The sequence below is a fragment of the Pipra filicauda genome, unplaced genomic scaffold (assembly GCF_003945595.2).
Source record: "Pipra filicauda isolate LSUMZ 115617 unplaced genomic scaffold, ASM394559v2 scaffold157_size4220110_pilon, whole genome shotgun sequence".
In the NCBI taxonomy this organism is placed as follows: domain Eukaryota; kingdom Metazoa; phylum Chordata; class Aves; order Passeriformes; family Pipridae; genus Pipra; species Pipra filicauda.
The window spans coordinates 3209494-3233349 of record NW_024104073.1 but is presented as its reverse complement, the minus strand read 5'-3'; the positions used below and the strand labels follow the sequence as shown (position 1 = coordinate 3233349).

The 23856-nt window shown below is 35.0% G+C and overlaps 1 protein-coding gene across 3 annotated transcripts in view; it reads left to right on the top strand.

Annotated features, from left to right (window-relative positions):
• The window catches only part of CRISPLD1 (cysteine rich secretory protein LCCL domain containing 1), an 88328-nt gene extending 66628 nt beyond the window's left edge, over positions 1 to 21700 (top strand). The window contains exons 14-15 of one of the 3 annotated variants that reach the window (XM_039379148.1): positions 11428 to 11462; positions 21686 to 21700. In XM_039379148.1, the coding sequence (XP_039235082.1) occupies positions 11428 to 11442 (15 nt within the window). In that variant the 3' untranslated portion in view covers positions 11443 to 11462; positions 21686 to 21700. Of the gene's footprint in view, positions 1 to 11340; positions 11394 to 11427; positions 12963 to 21685 lie in introns of those variants that run through there. The other 2 variants (XM_039379146.1, XM_039379147.1) reach the window with 2 other exon arrangements.
• Positions 21701 to 23856: the final 2156 nt, after the last annotated feature.

Genomic DNA, 23856 nt, shown 5'->3' with positions numbered 1-23856 from the left:
TTCTCATTCAGGAAATAATCATCAATAGTAAAAACTTGCAATTTTTAGACCAGAAGACTACCAATGGCTTTTTCTGCTTAATTTCTTCATCACTTTATCTGGCCAGATATATGAAAGTGTTTAACTACACAACAATGGTGGACTAAAACAGCATACTCCATCAGGTTTAGGAGGGCATGATTCCTTACGCCACCAAGGATCTTGTGCTTATACTTAAAGTGTTTAGGACTTCCAACTTCGAAAAATAGGGTCAAACACAGCACTTCTACAATTTAAAGAAATTGCTAAATTTAGTAAAGTTATGACAGTTTACATCGTATGAATATATTGCCTAATTTGTCTCATTAGAAGGATCAGAGCACATCTAGGTCAGTGTTGCTTCCTGCCATATTGGGCCCCTAATTTTGCTAACCTGAGGTCAAAATATTGTACAAGATAATGGACTGAGGTTTTAAATAATTTTCAAGTAAATATTAATCAAAAAATTCCCAAAGCTGGGGACTAAGCCAAAGCTAGGAACTGAATTATACTTGTTGAAAAAAAAAAATATGGATGCTTTCTTCAGAAAAATGTATTTTGTGTTTAATGATTACAAATTGTTTTTATACCCAGACCTGTCCAGTTGGATTTGAGGAGCTAGAAGAAGCAGAGCATTTGCTATCTTCAGTAAAAAAGAAGCCATGAAGCTGCAATTGGATTCTGTATAATTTTGTTTGTCCTTACTTTGTGAAGAACTACCTCATCTCTGTCCTTATAATAATTATGTATCGGATTAAATTAAACTCACACAAACTTAGATGTCTATATGTAGACTTCTGCATATATGCCACGACCCACTACAGGAAATAGGGAACTCATCAATATGTTTAATAAAGCCACAAAAGGCATGTAGTTCACCCCAAGTGCACACTTGCTGGCTTGTTCCCAAGGAGTGAAATCTTTCACTTTTTTTTTCACAATTCTGTACTATTCTGTACTATTGCCAGCTTCTATGGAAAAACCTGCCTGGAGCTTTTAGATGATTTAGGCTTTCTGAAGTGGCATAAACAAACATAATAGGATAAGTTTCTAGCATAAAGTATCTGAATATTTATTTTTTAAAATACCAGAATAACAATATGTTAATATCACTGTTTGGTATCTTCTAGTTTTGAAAGCTCGAACCTAAGAAAATTTCGTCTAAGCCTTCCTTATGCTTTCTTTCACTGATTGATTCATTATTCTATATAACACAAAGAACTTACCTGGAGCTTTCACCAAGATACAATTCTACAGAGTGCCTGTTGAATTTGCATTTAACAAATCATCCTGACAGCAACCTAGTTAAGACATGATGCAATGACATACGCGCTTTAATTCAGATATTCTGTCATTTAGCTACTTCTCTGAAGATTGGATCTGCTGCTAATGCATCTAGGGCCCTCTGAAGATAGTCTAGGATTTATATTTAAAAAAAACCCAAACCCTAGTGGATTATAGTATTTCTAAACAAGATATCTGGCTAGGGACACCAGCATAGCTTTTCACCGAAATGATTTTAAACTTGCTCTTTGTAAAAAATTAAGACATTCAACAATTTTGACCAAGGATTTCTATCAATCTCAGCTTCACCCTTCATGCTCTATCGTTCAAACAATCCAAATTTTAGCTAAAAATACAATAAATAGAATGTGGATTTTGTATTAGTAATTTGGTAGTTGACTTGTGTCATACTGCCTTATATTAACCTTCACAGCCTTCATAGATTAACCATATAGATTAAGTATATGAAGAAGCTTTTCTGTTACCATTTTATAGGGATGGCATTCAGGGTGTTGTGATGTACTTCCACTAGAATATCCAGTTGGCATTTGGGAATATTTCATATTCTCATATTTGCTGAAAGCCAGGTTTGCTGGCTTTCAGCAAACCTACACTAATGTCTTTCCGGGACTATTATCTCTCTTCAATAAATGGGATGAAATGGTTATTTTCAATTGCGTTTGAGCAGTTATAGTGAAATATTACAATTCCTTGTAGCATGTCCCAAGTCTAGGTAGGTTTGCAAGAGAATAGGAATTAAGCTGAAACAGATACATTTTTAGTCAGTTCCTTTGAACTACCCAAAAAAGGCAGACATCCTGAATGAAATTCCAGCATTACAAATAGATAGCATCTAATCATTAATTCAATGAGTGAGTTAGGTGTGTTACTGTCTGGAGCTCATCTGTGAAAAGAGTTTGTGTGTTGCTGGAAGCTTTGTTTTGTAACCTGTGATGTAGTGCCAGGTCTTGGCAGGGAAGTGTGGCCCTGATGCAGGCATGCTAATGTGTTTGTATACCTATGAGAGCAGATAGTCCCAGACAGAGACAGCTCTAACTGTGAATACATTTTAATAAGGGTTTATTTCATATTAACTCTGGTCAGTGACTTCAGCAATGAGAAGTATGTGTGTAATTCAATGTCCATTCTTGATTGTTTTGTCTTCATTTAAATAAATAAATAAAATGCTTGCTGAAGTTTATAAATCTACTTAAATCAAAAAGACATAAATGTACTTTTTTCTGGTTTGTAAATAAAAAAGTAAACTAAATGAGAGAAACACACACACGATCTAAGTCTGAGCATCACAGTTTGTTTTCCATCACTTCAGAGAATAATCACTGTCCTTGGAAAGAAATAAGAGATCATATTAATATGCATTATATATTCTATTTCCAGTTCAGTTCCTCTAAATATTAATTATTGTTCACTGCGTATCAGGAAGCATTGCTAAGGAATTAAGTATTTCTACTGTAAGAAGCTGCTAAGGACTAGTTTCTTGAAAGTATTTTTATGAGTAGTTCTTAGATAAGTGTTTAACATCTATTGTTTCAGTTGGAAATAGGAACCGTATGTAGATATTAGACACCTAAACATCACTGAGATTGAATGCCTTGTCCAATTTATCTAGCAAGCTCATTGCAGATTCTGGACATGTATTTTATTCCTAGCATGTGAGTTAATCACTACAACTTCTTTCCACACCAAATACTGAAAAACAGCTGCATGTAAAAAAATCACATGCATCCCTAGAGTATATGATGTATATACATCATACTTTCTCATAGATATTTCAAGAGGATCGTTTTCAAATAGATTTTCCATTCCATTTAAAAATTTTTCTTACAGTCCAGATCCTGTCCCAGAAAACTGCTGCCAGAATGATTTTCTGGTATAAATAAATTAATGATAATTTACCAGAACACACAAGAAATTTCATTTTTCTAGAATCATTTAGGAGCAGAATTTGGGATGTGTTGTGTGTGTAGCAATGAAGAGCCCTGAGGCAATCAAGGGGGTGGGAACCCCAACACTGCAACTCTGAAAGAGAAAAAAGTGTCTTGCTTAGAGAAGACTTTGTGGACCCAGTAAGAACAGAGGGAGCTGAAGCAGAAACATTCCCTAAGCTGCAGAGACCAATTTTTAGTAGCTTGACACCCAACCACACTCTTTCAGTGTGGTGTTAATTAGCAACTCACTTAAGTAACAATGCACATGCTAGAAGCATTACATCATCTGAACTTGTCACTGGCTGTTGAGCAAATAGCTGTGAGGACCGGATACTATTGCATTACAATTTCTTTGAGTCTTTTCATAAAATCCCAAGCATGGATTTAACAGGGGAACTAATGTGGTTTTGCCCCTTCTCCCCTTCCACCTTACCTCCTTTCCTCATTAAGAACACTATTCTAGCATACATTGTGTATTAAGTGATGAGGGAAGTGGTAGCATCTAACTCTGCATACAAATATCAAATTCTTTCCCATTTTTCTTGAAACTAATTAAAGACTCCCACTGAAGCAAATGGGAGTTACATAAGAATTTTACACTCTGAAAGAGCAATTATTCTAGACAATGAGCAATCATAAAATTATCAGTTCAGCAGTGTTTATGCACATACTTGCCTTTAAGCAAGGGCATAAATACATTTCATTTTGTAATCCATTTAAGCATGTACTTTACTTTTAAGACACAGACTTCAGCATAACCTTTAGGTTCAAGGTGCTTTGCCACAAAGGACATAAATGAGTTTGTCTCCTGCAGACTTTCAAAAGTGTTCCTGCTTCAGAGAAAATCTATTGAAACAAAAATGTAAATGAAGCCTTTAGAATAGCTTTGTTTACTCTGTTAAATTGTTCATCATATGAACGTGATCTACTAGGTTTGATAGGAAGCTGAATATGATCTCAGGGTGGTGTAGCCTGCCTTTTTTATTTTCTTTGTTTTTTTTTGTTTAATCTCATGTGAAACTCTCCTTACATTTGTTCTATCAATAGAGAAGTTTCCAGCTTCATACTGAGAAATCAAGAAGGCTCATCTAGCATTTAACAGTGACAAAATTGGGAAAACTTTCTTTGAAAAGTACTATTTAAAAAGCTGTGAGAGAAAAAGCACCACACCTGATGTCTGTGAAACATAAAGTGCTATGATAGAGTTACTCAAAACTCTGCAAGGGAAAGCAATTTTCTGGGAAGTCTACAGTGTAATGATGATGATGTGAGGAGTCCATGGGCCTGCTTATGCTTTTTTTGTTCATTTGTGTTCAGAATTCCCATCTGTGTTGGTACTTGGTTAAGAAGTGAAATGTAACTCTGCAAAGAGATTCAGGTAAGTGTGCAAAAATAGTTAGGAAGTTGATAACAAACTGACTCTAGTATTGAATCAGGAATGCTTCAGTGTGGAACTTTCTCACAATAAAAAAGGTTTGAAATATGAGGTCTGCATTGGTAGACATCTAAGCCTGTAGACAAATAGACATCAGACCTGTAAAGAGAGGAAGATAGTCTCATAATTAATTGTCTTTTAGGACCTAATTTAGGACTTTTTTACTCTGAACTGACAGCTCTGACAAGATCAATGCAGTGAAGAAAAGACCTTGACTGTTAGAAAGTAACATTTTTATATTGATTCAGAAATATTTTTGCAAGAAGTTCGCAACTTAATTGCTTGAACCCCCAAAACTCTTTCGAATAACTACCCAAAAACTGTTTTAGAATTTTATAATTTTTGTTTGTTTCTTTCATTCATTTCCTCAAGCTATAAAAACTTAAATAATTTATTGTGTAAAAAAGCAGTCAAAATATGTTTTTTCTCTGTAATTCTTGGCTGATCTGAATAAAACTCAGAAACTTCAAATGAACCAGTCTACTGCTATGGCTCAGATGGTGTATTTTTTCCAAACAGCAATTTTCAAGCTCTTATAACTTTCTGAAAAGGTTATTCTTTGGGTTGAAATTCATCATGTTTATTTCAATATGAAGCCATTTCAGAAAGCATTCAGCATAATATCAGGTGGATGCATATTATCACATTTGAATCTCATATTGCACATTGGAACAATTTACTCCATGCATTTATATCAATTTGCAATCAAGCAAGTTATTTAGGTTTTTTTCGCCCGCCTTGCTGGATTTATCTCTTTTTTAACATTTTAATATTGCACACCCTCAAAAGAAAGACAGAACGTTTTTCCATTTTATGTGCAATTACTCACCACAATTTTTAACAGCAAAGGAATTTTGTGCAAATAATATGTTAATGCAACATTAGTCATGAGATTTGTTGAGAACTTAACAGCATAAGTCAGAAACTTATCAACCAAATTATGACTCCCAGAGCAATGTTAAGTTAGCATATTATGCATATATGTGAGACATAAATAAAAGAAGGTACAGTTTATAGAGATATGAAGTGCTACATATAAACAAGATGATTACTTATTTAAAATTAGAGATCCTGATGTGTCTATAACATCTTGCATTAGTTACAGCTTCTTTGGGAACTGTAACATTGAAATTTGTGCTTTCTGTCTGATTACTTTCTCATGGCAGTGCACATAATGCGGACTATCGCCAAGATAGATTATATACTACAAGCTTCTCTGAAAATACTTTTTGATGGTTTAATCAGTTCGTGGATGATAGAAAATAATTTTCTTTGGGAAATGTTCTGACTGATGTTTATGGATATATTACAATAATTAAAAATTCTGCAAGATTCAGAGAAGAAATTTGAACCTTCAATAATTCACTTCATTCCTAGGATCTCAGTTCCCACATATGCCTGCTCACTGTTTTTGATCAAAATCGTGATAACAACCACTGCTAGTTGTGAAAGAAAAGTAAATTGGCAAATTTCCTGACAGTCTAAAGCATTTCGGGCTCTATATGTCACAGTGAAGCTTGTGATTAACTCTGGAGCTCTCTCCATTGAGAAATGATCTTTCTTAAGTGCACTTTCAATTTACAGCTCAGTATAAGCCACATTGCTATGATGATGTCAAGAATTAAGTACTAAATATATTTTAAATAGTAATAGTAAAAATGTTCTTATTGTGCACAATTAAAGAAACCAACCAACAAAGGTAAAAAGATAGAAGCTTTTTATTTTTCTTCTATATCTACTATCTTACTTCTGAAATATTGTTGATTAAATTATCTTTCATAACATTGGTTTCTTGATTATTTATTTGTTGTGTAAGTAATTCCTAATCAAAAAATTAGAAGATATGAGACCTATAGTGGAGAGGACAATTTGTTCCAAAAAGTAGAAATAATTTATTTGCTTTAAATAAGTCTATAAATGCAGTGGTCTTTGGGGAATAATTGGGAAACTCTGTTTATCCAGGTGATACTTGGTTGCTTAGGACAATGTAGCAATAACACATAGAAGATGGACAGTTTTACTATTTCTTCCTTAGGTGGATTACTTGAATGGCACTGGACAGGACTCGTGCCTGTTTTTACTGCTGTTTTTTATTCTCATCATTCAGTTTAGCATCAAAAACAGGCCTGAAGGAAAAGTCATTTAACCCATCCAGTTTCTGTGTTTTAAATATTTAGTAAGTGTCCAACCAACATTTCTTGGCTCGCTCCAATAGCACGAAACATCCCCTAGAGCTTTTGATCCGTTTACTTAAGTAAATCTGGGTTTGACTGCTTAGCCACCATGGTTAGATAAAACACTTTAATTGTGTGACCATAGATTATTTTGAATGTAACTTCCATATAAAAAAAGTAAGTGGGACTCTGACTATGAAAACTATAAAAAATCAAATTGTAATAGAAAAAATACTTAGAGTAAGACTTTTTTTATGGTAATTTGTATTAACCAATAGTAAGGTTTAATAAAAATAAATTGTAACTGAATAAATTGTAACTGAAAACACACCTACAGGACATTTTCAGCCTATATTTCTCTTCACAGTTTTCTCAACCATTGTCTGCAGGAGATGACTTTTTAAATTATAGATGGGGCTTAAAATATGTTAGCTATGGATTTACAGTTTGATGACACGAAATTCTGAAGAGAAAGTGAAAACATGCTTACCGTCGTTCTGAATGTTAGTGAAGAAAAAGTGGAAAAAATAAGGTTATAAAAGAAAAAGCAGTATCAAGGGTGTATTTCTTCTGTCTTTGAAACCATGTAAATGGTTTTTTATAAATGTGTTTAATTTCTTTATCTTTACCTATGATTTACCCATTCATTCTTGTTTACATTATATATTTCCAATCATCGGTATGACTTTTTTTTCCCAGTTTTGTTCTATATTATCCTGTTTGTTGGTGACTACTTCCAAATAGTTAGTTATTTGAGCTAAACCTTTCAAAACCGTTGGAGAATTGCAATGTAATCCCTTTCTGTCTTAAACATAGCTGATCTAGGTAGAAAATAGAATTCAGATGCTCACTGCTGCGTAGTCAGGCTCAGATGCAACCATCAAGAGCTGAAGAGGTTAATTCTACACAGTGCACTTTTTTTTTTAAATTACATTATGGTTATGGTAGGGAGTTACTACTGATCCCTTAACCATCATTCACTTGCACAAGAAGTGCACCAGCAGCTTCAGTTAGGCTAAAGTTCAGAGTGGATTTTTTTATCCAAGCAAAAAACTTGATAGATTTTGTTGTTAGATTTTGGCCCACAGTGAGGAAGTTGCCATGAGATTGCTTTTAGTTATTATTTCCATTGCATATTTGCAATATAACATTAATCCCAAAATTTCAGCAATTTTGGGGATTTTGCTGATCTTTGGCAGTATTTTAAAAATGGACAGAACCCTCTAACAATAGCATGAGTCCTTGTCTAGTCCATATTCCATATTCTATAAGGTAGGATAGATTACTCAATCAGAAACATTATTTTCTGATAGAGATATGTCAATATTCCTAATATTCCTGACCCATTTTTTTCTGTGCTAGGTCTTCCCATCTCCTTGAGGTTTTGGGGTTTTTTTGTGTACTATCCAATCTCTCCTGTTAAATTATATCTATTACCTTTTATTTCCAATGAACATGGAAAATAATTACTTCCTTTCCTCTCTGTGGTGGCCACATTTTATTTATAGATATTTCTTATGTCTGTCCTATGCCTTTCACTATTTAGCTATATCTTTGTCAATTTATGGTATTTTCTAGACAACTTACCATTCTTTTAGATCTTCTCTGCTGGTACTTCAAACTGAACTCCACTTTGAGGCTCTTCTCTCTGGTGACTACTTCTTAAATTTAATCATGTAGATTAAATTTCTAAAATAAATTATTTTTTGTAGAGTTTAGATAATAAATTTGTCACAATGGCTATAGTACTGATGTCTCACATTCAGTGAGCAGTCCTTCCAAAACCCCTTCTGGGCACTGACTAGCTAGTTGTTTCTCATTGTACATTTATTCAGCTGATTATTCCAACATAGAGCATTGAACCGAATCCTGTTTTTTAAAAGCCACTTCTGCTGAGACAACTTTGAATTCAAATCCTGCCTTGCTAAATGTTTGTGGGTCGTTCCTCCATGGCATTTTTTGTAAATTGAACAAATATGCTCTCTATTTCATCATCTATGTCCCTAATGGAAAATAGACCACAGCTAGAACAGGCAACTGTGAAATGATTCTGAATAGATCCCTCTAGTTTGATAGTAAAGTAGCAATAAATGAGAAGCTCCAAATATAACACTGGTTGCTGACTTACAGGTACATTATAAACTAAAAGATTCAGATAAGCTTGAATTTGAACTTAACATGGTACCTCTTAAGAAACTGCTATTATAAAGTTTTTTATTTTCCTTTAACCGATTAATTTATACTTTAAGAAGAAAAAGGTTGCATGTCTGGAAATGCATTCCTAACGTAACACAAGTAAACTCATATCTGCTTTGCTCACAGTACTTGCACATTACTATCAGAAAAGTAGCATTTTATAGTTATTTTGCAATGAAGTAAATGAGTGTCAAATGGCACCATTCTGCAGACAGTGAAGTTCATGGAATACAACAGAGGGTTTTTGCTAATACCAATTTTATTTATGCTGGTCAACTTGCATGTAATCTCAAAATATTTTTGTTTATTTTTTGAGTCTTAAATGGCAAAATTTATGTTCCTAAACTACTTTATGCATATTTGCAAAATTTACTAATGAACTCTGCAAGGGTTATGTGTGTTTACAGTAAGGTCATTTTGTAGGTAAACATGCATAAACATAGAAGTAAAATAGTAAGTAGATGTCAAATGTGCCAAAATTTTGTTGTCTTATTTATATAGCAAGGTTATATGCTTCTAGGCATAGTCACTTTATAATAGAGCTTTAAACACTCTTTCACTTCTAAGTACAGGAAAATTATTTGAGTTTGGAAGGAAGATTAAAGCATGTAGTAATGAAGACTCTTGCTGCTTCATTTCTGGGCTATTCTTTCATATCTGTCCGAAAACATTCACAGCATTATTTCAAGTTGTTATTTAAGCTATATAGAAAACACTAAATGGTGACTTTTCAAGAGGCTCTAAGCCTATTTCTCTTTTCTTGATCAGTCATTTGTAAGTTGAGAAATTTATTACCTACTTATAGGTAAGAAATTATATAGGCTTAGCTGACTTTAATTTCTCTTTTCTGTATTGTCTGGCCTTCAATGAACAAATCATCACATTTTTAAAAACCTTCTGATGATGCTAACAGTCAATACTACTGGCTGAACTCAAAAGAATGTGATATTCTTAGGCCAAGGTTTTTGGTTTTGAGCCAGAAACTGTTTGAAAACATTCCAAGAAATCAGAAATATCAGACACTTAAAAATCCCATATCTCAAATAGGAAACAAGTTACAGCAGATCACATTAAAAAAACTTCTCAGAAACTGCCATTCTCTTAGAAAAACTAGAAGACTTTGAATATAAAAATCAGACATATAACGGGACAGTAGTATTAAATGTAGACAGGAAGACATTGATACCCTTCCATATGTAGATATTTTACTTGCTGCACTTCCGTTGAAAAAATAAAGCCCCCTGGATTCATACCACATACACATATTTTTTCCTTTATGAGTCCACATCCTGGGCTTGATAGGCCAAAACTGCCACTGAAATCAGAACTGGATCCAAGACCTTTCTTTCTTTTTGGCAAACACATACAAACCTACATATTCCCAGTTATGTATATATTCCTCTTTATTATAAGAATCCCCTATTCTCTTAAGTATGATGTCTTACTGATGTAAAGTGGGTTAATTGACATAAATAGATGGGACATGTCACCACATGATGCGTCACTGTGGACATAGGAACAGATGTGCTGTTCAAAAATCCATGGTTAAAATGTCTGTAATATATGATTAAAGAAATATTTATTTTTCAAAAGTAAAAGATTTACTCCCCACAAAAATGTTGCTCTGGTAAAGTTCATGCTTTTCAGTACTTTATGCTTTTAATAACTATGGTGAATATTGTACCACAAAGCTCCCATTAATTAAATTGTATTGGGATCAAGGCAGTAACTTTCAAAAAATTAAAGCCACCAAGATATATTTCAGACATCTATGTAATCATTTGAGCCTTGTAGCAGCCTTTATTTAGGAAAATCTGTCTTCAATGATAAGGCAAACTGAACAAAAGTCGTGGAATGGAGTTTAACTGGTACACTTAGATTTCCTAGGAAACTTTAGTGCTTTCTAAAATGAAAAAAATATCTGTGTGTTTTCAGCAAGTAAATCTTTTTGCAGGATCTAGAAAGTATAAAACAAAGGGGTTTTCACACCAATTTTCTTTAATACTCCAAAGCAATATTATTTCATCCATTGACTTTGCAATTGAAAAAAATTTTTACTGTTGAAGAGTGATGGAGTTATAGAGTCTAATCTTTTGAGTTAGTGATAATAAATGGATGACTGCCATGAATTTTATAGACAATGAAACTCATGCTTAGTAAGAAAAAATGCAATCCTTGTTTATAGATATGTATTTTCTTTATTACTCATAAGTAGTAGTGTTACTTAAATATGTTTAAAGATGGAGCAAATAGTGGCTTATCTAATTACAGTGTCTTTTGAAAGCAGGTGAAAGGATGAAGTTAGAAGAGGAAGGAAGCTGAAAAACAAAACCAGAGATTTCTTCTTCTTTTTTTTTTTTTTTTTTTTCAGGAAGAAGAATATTGAGCAGGCCCTAAGATCCCCAGGTGACTATCAAGAAAGTTATTGGTTTTTATTGAAGGCTATTAATATCTTACTTTCTGTTCTTGTTGCTGCTTTGCACATCAAAATATGGATACTTGGTTTCTGACAATAGGAGTGAAGAGATGTGACCAAGCAATGCTGGCAAATATTATGTTCCAAGTTTGACAAGATCCAATGTAAAAACTAGTTATTGAGATTTATGATTCAGAGTGCTATGCCCTAGCAATGCTGGAAACAAAAAGAGTTTTCATGTCCTTTGCCACAATGCTTGTTAAGTCCTGAACAATGGAATAGTCTTGCTTGGCAGACAGAATTAGACAATCTGAGTTGTCTTCGCTCAGGAATGAAATTGAATATTTCTTGCTGTGAAGAGTTTTCCATTTACTCCATTGTTCAGACTGCATTGATTCAGACAAATTGATTGTCTCTGTGGTAACAGATCCATGCCAAGGGATGACAAAAGTTAAGTCATCTGTGACTAGGATTCAGTCAGTTTTTAACACTGAAATTCTGGAGGCACTCAGATGAACTTCTGGACGCATCATAACTACTGAAGTAAAAAGGATATACACTGAATTTCTTTGTAGTACTGGCTACGAAATGGGATTAATATTCTTTTTGTAATTTAGAATTTTTGTCATATGGCTTTAATTTATGAGACCATATGCAGAATAATTCCTGGATATGGATTTTCTCTTCTAGATCTAAACTTTTTATTTACACATAGCAAGATATTAGTCAAATGACCGTAAACTTTGTACTTAGTCAAGATATTCTACAAAGGCCATCTTTGAAGTCATTACCTCCATAGATCTGCATTATAAAACATTGACCAGTGAGGCTCAATCCACTTTTAACCAAAAGTTTAATGTAATTTTCGTTCACAGTCTGTTTTGTTTGTTCTGTGTTTTCTTGAAAATATACTTTATTTAGTGATAGTTATGTGAATATATTGTAAAACAAACAATAAATGTGTTTCATAGCATAAGTTTGTTTACAAACAATTTAGGTTGCCTAGATGTGAATTTTGTTTATAAGCACACCCTATATATCTTTCCCTTGAGGAAGCAGGTCTGGGGTTAGTGAGTATAAGCTTTCAGTGGGCGTATTTTTCTTAGTCACCTTCTGTGGATCACTTGTGGGCCAGGGGATTTCCCCAGGAACCCTAAGTTATAGTTTTGACACCACTTATTTTAGAAACTAAGGGGTTGAGCCATCCAATTATTTTGAAAGAAGACTTTGAGAGGATGGCATTAGTTTTCTGGTCAAAGGACATCATATCTTTCCTTAGGAAGAAAGAGAACGAAGGACAGCACTGACTGGAAATTCTTGTTATGCACAGAAATATTGAACATTAACATAAAACTTTTATTATTTTTCTGAGCTTGAGCACTGATGATTTATCTTTAGATTTTCTTTTTTGTTTGTTTTATGTTTTAACCAATAGAATAATTCTTCCTTCTTTGACCAGACAAAAAGAAAATGTAACTCAAAATACAGAAAAACATGGAAATTATGTTAAATCTTGAAATCTAAAAGCAGAAAACAACTGGAGTTCCAAGAAAAAAACATAAAAATGGGAGAAAATCACACATGTAAACCTCAGGCCAATAATTTAAAATGTCGTTTTCCCCGCTACCCCCACGTAACATATTTTGCAGAATTGCCACTTTTTTCTTTTACAGCCAAAGTTACATTTTGGGTGTGTATAAAATGTTCTTTACATTATTGTGTTTGTTGACTTGCTAGCCTCCTGTGTGTAAATGTGTGATTTCTTTGTCATTTCCCAGACAACATTCTGACATATTGAGAACCAGAAGTTGTTTACAGACCATTTGAGAAAGAGTATGCTGGAAGAATTTTAAAAATAAAATTAGTTATCTGTTCCAATGACCCTTCTCTCTGTGTTGACACAGAGCTAAATAAAGAAACAAACAGTCCAGTATATTCTGGCAGTATCTCTTTTTCTGAGTTCGTTCTCGCTCCTGTAGAGGCTGAGCAGTAGATTTTGGGGAAGACAGCAATACAGGTTAACTAAAAACTTTTTCTGATCCTTTGTTAATTAAAATAATTACATTACGTGTGTGGAGAAAGTTAAGATTGTGCTAAGGATTAAATTGTTTCAGATGTAAAGGAGACTTCATCCATAAGCTTAAAAATACCATGCAAAGTGAATTGTTCAGAAGTCTACAGTTCCTTTATTTGATGTGAAAAAGAATAGAACTTGAAAGATGTTGTTTCTCTGCTGAACATTGAACAAAGATCACCTGCCAATATGGGTAATATTCTAAAAGTGCCTAGAAAATGATGGGGTTGAGCATGTGGCCACTTTTGCACCTTTTTCTGGTACTTCAGTTTATATGTTACTGAAACGGTTATAACAGATACAGAAAAGAGTAGCAGCTACCACATGACAATTTTGGTTACTCTACCAAGGTTCTGAACAACCTGTTTAACTTTCAGAAAAACAGATAACTTATCTAAAAGAAAACACCTCAGGTACAGATAGAAGTAAACATATAGCTGTAATCAGGTTACATAAAAGTTCATGTGCAATTCAGAAGTTAAGCTTCTAAGTTAAACAATCAAAAGATGACATTAGGAAATGAAACTGTTTTATAACCTTGACTTTGTGATATAATGTTTCAAAGCAGCCTTATACAGCCTTTGCTTTGCTTCAGAGAGAAATTTGACCCTGTTCAGTAAAAAAATGTTCTTTAACCCATCTGTTTCAAGGCCCATAGACATTACAATGCAAACTTGTGTGTGATTTTTTTTCCTTCAAGATGCCAGAATAAAATGGACCTGTCTCTTCCTATATGGACCATTAAGATAATGCTGTCAGCATCCTCAAGATGGAGTTTTTATCTTCAACTACTCCTTAAATGAATGCCTGTTCCTGGGCAACTCAAACTCTGCTGACCTCTTTAAGCCTTTGTTCAGATTATAATCAGTAAATTCATTCATTCAGCAAAAATAGCATGTGACATACCAGAATAATTACAATTAACCAATGCAGCATTAATTTGGATTATCTAAGACTAGAATGCTGATTGAAGGATCAATCTCTGGTGGGGGAATTATCATCGAATAAGTATGAAGCATAGTTGAATAATGAAAAAGTAAAGGAAATTACAGTTAACTAATGAACACTAGATGAACAGAAAAATACCTTCGGTATGTGAGAGAGTAAATAATTCACTTGGTAAAATGGATGTTTAGGAGTGTCTGAATATTTCTAAACGCAAATACTATCCTGCCTGGGCCTTGTTAGAATATCTTGTTTCTAAAGCAATTATTTACCTCATCCCTTCTTTAAAATATTTTTCAGTTTATTTATACTGCATTCTAGCTACTAATATCTGTTGTCTTTATTTAGTCTGACAATATTCTTTATTACCAAATCCCTGAAAGAATTGTGGAGAGGAAATTTATCATGGGAACAACTTTAATTTTGGCAATTTGATATTAAAATACTCTTTTCCTGTTAGAAGATTTGGTACAACAGGTACAAGATATTCTCCTGTGCTTGGTGAAGGTGGCAACTGTGGGATAGTAAGTTCATATTTTCCAACAGTCTATGGAAAAAAAGCCATTGTATACAATAATAATACTTGATCCTTTTTGCATATATTGAGTTGCTGACATTTCTGTCTGTGTAAATGCTCTCTTCTCAAGATCACAATTTAAAAAGTAAACCTCAACTTGTCTCAGAAGTTCATGTGGTTTCCACATTAAAAAAACATGCCACTTTGGCTTTAGGTCACTCCTCTGTTCAGCAATAGTTTATTTTACTTTTGAGTTTATAATGCTAAGAATTCATCATGGAAAAGAAATTTTGCTCAAGTCATTACCATCAGTTTTTTAATATAGTTAGTGCTGACTCCTGTTAACTGTGCTTTGCTTATTTATGCTTATGAACTGCCTGTAAGTATTCTTAGCAGTCCTTTGAGTTACAAAAACCAATTAAACCAAGTCACCTGAAGCTGCACTTAAAAGTTTTACTTAAAAGGGAGATTCATCTCTTCTCAAGCAAAGAAATACATCACAAATGATGCCGTTGCATTCTATGGGTCAAGACAAGGACAGCTATTGTGGGTGTAGGCAGATACATATCTTCTTTGAGACATAGAGATGTGCCCTCTGGGACTATTTCTTGTGATGGACAGAGATGGTGAATGACTAGTAGAGATTATCAGTTGTTGTCCCCACTGAAGCACAGCTACTAAGGTATGTATTTACCAGGCATCAGAGTACTACTTGAATGAGCTGTATTCAGGGTCAAATGTCTGGGGCAGATTGAAGACCATACCATGAAACATTCGTGTTTTGTGACCTAGTCTATAGAAGAAAACAAATCCATAAAGAATTTGCATGAGACAGAAAACTGTTGTATGTATGTATATAGTTCCAGGTACATAGCTTACACTTACTTAGCTGCCTAGCAGCCAAAAGCAGCAAGTTTGGAATTAAAGAGCAGGAGAAACTACAAGAGACTGACTACTTGAGAAATACTTTTCAAATTAAAGGTTCAAATAAGTTTGAATTATATAAACACTTGTAAAGGAGATTTTCTTCAATTTGACTGTTGAATGCTGCCAGGCCCTTGCTTGTGAAGTCCTAGTCCTGACTCCTTGTAGTAACCAAGGAAGGGTAGCACTTTCAGGAAAAAAAAAAGTAATTGACATTTACTTGATTACGGGTATCCATCTGGTACAGGCTATGTGCCCTCAACACTCAATCTCTGTTTTTTTATGGTTTCAAAGTGCTATAACCATGAACCAAGTTCTCACCAGTAGTGCTATCCCTTTGCAGGGGTGCAGTGCTGAGGAAGCTGGAGAATGCAGCAAGTCTATCTTTAGATTGACATCATAGGTGAGGGCCTCTTACTTTCAAAGCTGAATTATTTGAAATGCCATGAAAATAGGTAAAATTAAGATTGTTTAAGTCCTTGAAAGTAGTGCTTATTGACAGTTTAAATGAAGACAACATGTGTGGTGCACCTCTTCAGTGCTGAATCAGCTTTTATCAGTTTTTATTTAAAAAAACACACATGGTGCCAGTTACTTGAGACAGACGTCATTGGGGTCTTTAGTTTAGTAGGGTACAAATATATCATAAAATTAAAATTCAGTGCTCTGTTTATTTCTGCTGTTCATGAAGCTGTCAATAAACTCACAACAACATGGTCTCTCTAGTAATGTTCCAACGTCAGCTGCTCCTGTGGCCAACTTTAACCTACTGTGAATGGGTTTCATTTAGTTTCCCTATCCTCTGTATACAGTAGGCTGACTATCCAGGAACCATATTTTATTTTCAGCTTCAGTTTCTTTTCCACTGAAAATAAAAAACAAAAATGTATTCATTCCTCTGAGTTCTAGTCTTAGCATGCTTTAAAATAATATAACATTTTGCATTTATATAATATCAACCAGAGGGCTTTGCAGGATATAATACAGAGGTACCTCTTTACACCTCTCAGAAGAACAGCCAGTAAATTGAAAATGAAGAACTGTTTAACTGGGCACAGTAATCCTATACAATAGTTCCACTCATTGCATCTCACACTGAAGGGAATATGAAGTCTTAAAACAAATGAGTCGTATGGAAAAATACTGTATCCTAGGGGGGAGCTAAATCTACAGGGCTATGAATAAAGGGCAAGTGCTGTGGTGTCAACACACACAATATACTTCAGGCCCATACCTCAGTCCTTCCCTGTGACCCTCATTCCTGTTGGCTTCCTCCTTTAACTAAGTATCATTTAGGCATTTCTTTTTTTTTTTTTTTTTTTTTTTTTTTTTTCTGGGACTGTTTTTTTCAACTTTACACAGCCAGGTCTGTGTAGCCTGTTTTATGTAGGGGTGGTTCCTGCCTCCTAACTCTCCCTTTAAGCTAGTAAGAATTAATATTTACGTAATACATTCCCTTCCTTATAGTTTTAAGAGAGCTATGTTCTCATAGCAGATCTCGTGCCTCAGATTATGAAAAATAAATACTGAATTAGAACAATAGTTTGAGGGAGCTGAGGTACAAAATAGAGCAGAAACTTTTTCACTATAAAACCTGTCTCAAGTGGCAGCAACAAATAGCAGGCTCTGACGTATAAATATACATAATACATGGAAAATAACATCAATCTCTAGTATAGAGGTGTACAACTCCCATGTTTTGTCATGGATTTGCCTTAGTTCTTTCATGACTGTTATATCTTTTCAACACAAACAACTGTGAACTTCAGCTTGTGCCCACACCTTGCAATGCGATCCTAAACAGCAGAAGGTCTTCTTACTGTCGATGGGAATTGTTTTATAAAGGAAAGAAACAGTAAATACTCTGTGATCTCTAGTTTGCACAGACTCTGGTATCCACCTTTTCTTTTCCCTTTTCCCCAAATTTGACTACTAATTTAGACTGTGGGGAGGGACTTAAGATAAGGCTGGTACTCTATTATCCTAGGAGAAGAATGTATCCACAAGTGTGAAAAGACCGGAATGCTGATGACTCAGACAATCCAGGCATTGAGGGTGTGCATACCTACCACCTCGGGCTATGGGCTGGGTATTGGTTTTTTGTCCTTACACAAATGACTCATCTGTGATAACTCCCTTCAGGAGTTATTGTCCCATCAGGACAATTCACACACATGGCCTGAAGATATTTATCTCTGCTGATGGCCATAATGGATCCACCTGTGCTGACATAACAGGCATCCATAAACAACTTAGAAGGTGTCAAAGACTCTTGAAATGACTCGTGATCCAGTGTTAATCATCCAATGAAGAACTCCCTGCCCCAGAGGAGGTACCAGAGGCCTTCCCACCTACCCTGAGCATAATAAAAGACCACACTCGGACTTTACCCAACAGACTGAGGATCTCCTCCCCTCACTCCATGGGACTGCTACCACCACCTTGATGGATCAGGACTACAACCACCATTGGAGTTGCAGTGACCAGGTCTCATCTCTGGATCCAAGCTATATGCACATAATTGGGTATTGTCATTTGATTGTTTATTGTTTGATTGTTGATATGGTGGCTAAGAACTACAGCAAGATCCCATAGGCAAAACCCATCCTTATTTCCTATTGATGTGAGATAGATGACAACAATAATATGTGTTTCATTAAAATAAAGTTTGACATAAAGGGCTCAATTTAAAATTCCTTTCATTGCATTAAAAAGTCCTGTCTGGAGATTTTGTTCAAAACAAATAGGACTGGCTTCACATAGAAGCAAGGATTGTCTGCAGCAGTTTAGATCTATAAATATTTTTGGGTTCCTTCTGTTCAGTAAACATAATCTATTGATGTTACCTTTTATGAGAGGGAGGTGGAAGAAAAGTGCAGCATGTTTGGATGCAACCTAAAAAGTAAGCTGAGAAAAAGTTCTGTCAAAATCTCTGATGGAAACTGATAAACCAAAACAACATTAAAATATTTTCCCCAGTATTTTCATTAAAATTTGTATACCTAACTTTCAAAATGAAATTTATGTGGTAAAAATGTTGGAAATTTGATTTTTTAACCTTTGATTCCAGGAAGAAATCAAAGTGTATTCTACCACTCATTTTTCTGTGAAAAAGATCACTGTCCTTTCCAGACCCTTTCTATAGGATATTAAACAACAGCATATCATGGTGATAAACTGTGTTTACCAAGCCAGCTTGCAGGCATTTTTGGGAATGGCCATGGCTAAAAATATGAATGGCACATCAAGTATTCTGGGATGACAACATAAGGAATGTGTCTGAGTTCTTGCAGACTTTTCTTTTTGCTTTCTTCCAATTGACTCACTAAAAAAAATTTTATATGTAGAAATATTTGACATTTGGCAGCTGAATTTCCTCATGCCTTTTTCTTCTTTCACAAAATATTTTGTCCTTCATCTCTGATAGATAGTTTTCATTTTAATTCCTAGTGTTAACTTAATTCTTTACACCAGGAAATAGTAAATCAGTTTTGATGGCCTTTTTTCCTTTGTTCATTTTGAATGATTTTAGAACAGTGGCCTGGTAAGGACAAATGCCAGTTCTGTCACTTTGGTATATTTTCATTTTTATCTGACTCATTCTTCTGCATTTTTATTCAGTTATTTCTATTAATTTTATGGAAAAATAGGAAAAGGCAATTAAGTTTTATAATGTATTTATTTGTCTATATTTTAACTTTAAAAAACTTCTGTAAAATATCTCAGTTACGAAAATCTCATCTCATTATAGAAAGCTCCTTTATTTTGAGCTGCATTTCCATAATTTGTAATAAGAAATTCTTAGGTAGAAAGGCACTGAGAGAGCTTCAGCTGAGTCTTTGGAAACACATCTTGTGACTTCAGATTTGATTCTTTACAGGATGCCTAATGGCTGTTGCTGGAGATAAAGTTAAAAAAAAGAAGATAAAATTCTTTGTAACGCTTTGTAATACTTTGAAGGTTAATGCCAAAGTTCTGTTAAATTCTTTTCTGTATTTCCTATTGGCATATCTGAAATTAAATGTTCATGTATAGAAGGGAGGGATAAAGAAGTTTGCAACAGGAACAGTGGGTTGGACATGTGATATTGGGACAACAAAAACTTATGCAAAGTTCTGGAGTGCAGATAAATTGAAATACAAATGAAACTTAAAATTAGATTTATATATATATATATACTAGGATATATGTAAAAGATTGGCTATCCTGAAGTGTTGAGTATTTTAACTTCATCTATAAATTTAATTCTTGGAAAAGGTTGCCCACCCTTAAATTCTAGTCATAAATTAAAATTCAAAATCATTGCTTAGAAGAAGAAATGGACTCCATAGTCTTGCTTCTCAAATGAATGCCCCACTCACTATGGGACCAGGGTTATTTAATATCTTTGTTAATAACATAGACAAAGGGATTGAGTGCACTCTCAGCAAATTTGCAGATGACACCAAGCAGAGTGGGAATGTTGATCTCCTGAAGGGTAGGATGCCATCCAGAGGGACTTGAACACAGGATCTGAGGTGTGACCTCACCAGTGCCAAGTAGAAGGGATGTTCACTTCCCTAGTCCTGCTGGCCATACTATTTCTGATCCAATGGCCAGGATGCCATTGGCCTTCTTGGCCACACTGCAAGCTCCTGTTCAGCCAGCTGTTGACCAGCAACCCCAGGTCCTTTTTCACTGGGCAGCTTTTTAGTCACTCTTCCTCCAGCCCACAGCACTGCCTGGTAGTGAGTGTTGTAACCCATCAGCAGGGCTTGGCACTTGGCCTTTTTGTACCTCATACAATTGGCCTTGGCCCATCAATCCAGCCTGTCCAGATTCTTCTGCAGAGCTTTCCTACCCTCCAGCAGATTGACAGTCCCACTCAACTTGATGTCATCTGCAAACTGACTGAGGGTGCCCTCAATCCCCTTGTCCACACCATTGGGAAGACATTAAAGAGAACTGGCCTCAGTACTCCAGGGAACACCAGCTGTGACCAGCCAATTGGATGTAACTCATTTCAGTACCTCTTTTTGGGCTCCGTTGTCCAGACAACTTTTACCCAGTCAAAGATATATCTGGTTTACAGGAGTCCCTTAGAATTATTTGGAAATACTCACATAGAATGAAGTAATCAGAACACTGTGTCATAAAAATATCCCATGTAGGTTTCTGTTGCAAAATGAAAACTGAAAATAATGTCATGGATCTTTTATAATGAAGTTTAAGTCTATCTCTTTTAAAGATAAAGCCACCCCATTATTCTGCTAAAGCTTTCTGCTTTCTTTGGTGTCATGTCACCATTATCCTGTAGGAAAGTCTTCCATTGTCAGATGAGATTACAATATTCATATGTGCTGGCTATCACTGTAATAGTTGTGTCTGTAGCGCAGAAAATGAGAAAGGGAATATAAAGTACAAAAAAATTGATGAATCAATCAGTCCATAATTACAGAGAGCTCAATGCAGAAGCTTTGATCTTTTTAAGACCTCCTTGGCAGTCTTAATCATGTTCTCATCAACAAATTGAAAGTTCTTTGAAAGGGTGAATGTCATGGTGCTACATAATCAACATGACTTTAATTTTTCAATTTATATTACTCTACCTAGGTCCTACTTAACTGTGCAACAGCAGAAGGCTAATCAAGTAAACCCAACTCCGCAACAAAAGTCAACAGTAGCAGAAATGTCAAAAGAGATATCTGAAAAATAAAAATGAGAAAAGCATATACAAAAAGTTATAACAGCCAAATTTTTGTTTTCTGTTCTAGGTTCGTGAAGATTCCCAAAATCATAAACACTGAGACACGAAGGGTGTAAGCCAAGCAACTTTATTCTATTACTTGTTATAGCAATTAACACATGCTGACCCCCGGATTTCTGAAAAACCTCTGAGCAGGAGAATGATATGGAGCCCCTCCGTGGGAGGGGCAGGTAGGCAATGCACCTTCAGGGCATCCCCTGGGTCAAAGCAGTGTGCATCTCATCCTCCTCACCCAGCCAACCCAGAACATCCTCTTATATCCCCCTCACAGGAGTGGAATTTTCCAGTTGTGACATCGACTCATGTGTGGCCAGTGTATGAACCAAGACCACAATGGCTTATGATACCAACTCCGTGCCAACAATGGCTCTGTTGTTTCTTCTTCTAAAGGTCAAGTTCCCACCAGTTAACCTAATCTAGTGTTCATCTTTCCAAGGTTCAGTTCTTGTCCTAATCTAGTGTTCTTCTTTCCAAGGTTCAGTTCCCAACAGTGAAACTATACAATATTTTCCCATGCCACATCGACGAGCACAACCACAGACCAACAATGGCAGGGCCTCAGACACAGGTCAGGTCCCTAATGGGGGATACCTTTTCCAAATTATATTTTCTGATTCATCGTACTGCGGTGTTTTTTAATGCTGTAGTGATAATTATTGCTTCTGAATGTTGGGGTAGGGAGAAGAGAGATGTAAAAGATGGTGGAAAAATAGTCATGAGTCCTGATACTTGGGGAAAGATGGGGAAAGGAATTCAGGAAAATTATATCCCTTCCCTTTCACTCCCTTCCCCTTCCTTCCTATCCCTTCTCTTCCCTACCTTTCCCTGAAAATCATTTGTCTTTCCCTGCTGCTTCATAATGCCTTCCCCTAGTATCTTAATGCCAACTCCCAGTATTTTCTTTTTTTTTTTCCTATTCTAAAAGCTTTATATAGAAGAACAAAGATATTTCAAACAAAGGGAAGGATTTCATGCTCTAAGAGATAAGTCTTCTGTGATATGTGTATTTTTCAATCAATATTCAGCATTTTCTTACCCTCTGCCTGCCAGGTGGTCTTTCTTTTCTAACCTGTTTAATCATGTATGACAGTTTATTAGATGAATACTTTTGCCTTTCCAGTGAGGTGCTCTGACTTCATATTTCAATCTTCATCTCTCTTGTAAGCTCTCTCCAGTGATTGATTAAAACAGATATATATTTATGGCCTACATAAATGATAACTTATTATAACATTCTAAAGTATCTCAGGCATGAAAACCAAGGGTGAAATTCTGGCCTCACAACAGCAAAACTCTTATCATTTCTAAGGGGCTGACATTTCACCCCAAGGATGAAGAAAAATTATTTATGGTGGCACAGGGGAATATAACTATGAATAATTTTATGAAATTAAGATGGAATAAATTCCTATCAGTGAGATATATTATGTTGGGAATCAGTATATCAAGGGAAGTAATGGAAGATCTATAGATTCAGACATTTTAAACTAGCTTTGCAGAAGGACTAGATAGTAATGCAGTGAGAAGCTTACTTAATGAATTGCTTAATAAATTCAAACTCTCTTATAGTTCAAAAGAGCGCTTATTGCTGCCTGCTTATCCAATTTCTGTAATTTTTCTTATAAAATAAAACTCTTAGTCTGCCTGATACATTTTTGTACCCATCTGTTTGGAATTAAGAGATCAGGCTGAATCCTATTGAGAGAAAGGTTTAGGTGTTCAGATACTCAAGAGTTACTACAGATGTTGTGGAAAAAGGCAGCTAGATAGAATAAGACAGGTCCAATTAATAGCCATCATAAAAACTTAATAAAACCTGAGAGAATCCATACAGCAGAGAGATTCTGGTAGCCAAGTTTCGTTCATTCACAGTTTTGGGTTTTTTGTTGTTGGTTTTGTTGTTTTGTTTTTTTTTTTTATTCCTTTGTGTTGCTAAATGCCTTAAGGACATAGTAAAAAAAAAAAAGAAGCATTTCAAGAATACAAATTCAGGGTCATTCATTTAAGCTTGCAAACAAGAATTTTTGTTGTAAACCAGGGTCTTCTCCATTAGAAACATATAAGAGAAGAAAGGCTCAGATGGGTCAGATGATATGACTATGAAAGATCATTGGGGTGTAGAAGGATACATTATTTACCTTGGTTTTAGTAGATAAACTTCTACCCATCTCTTGTCAT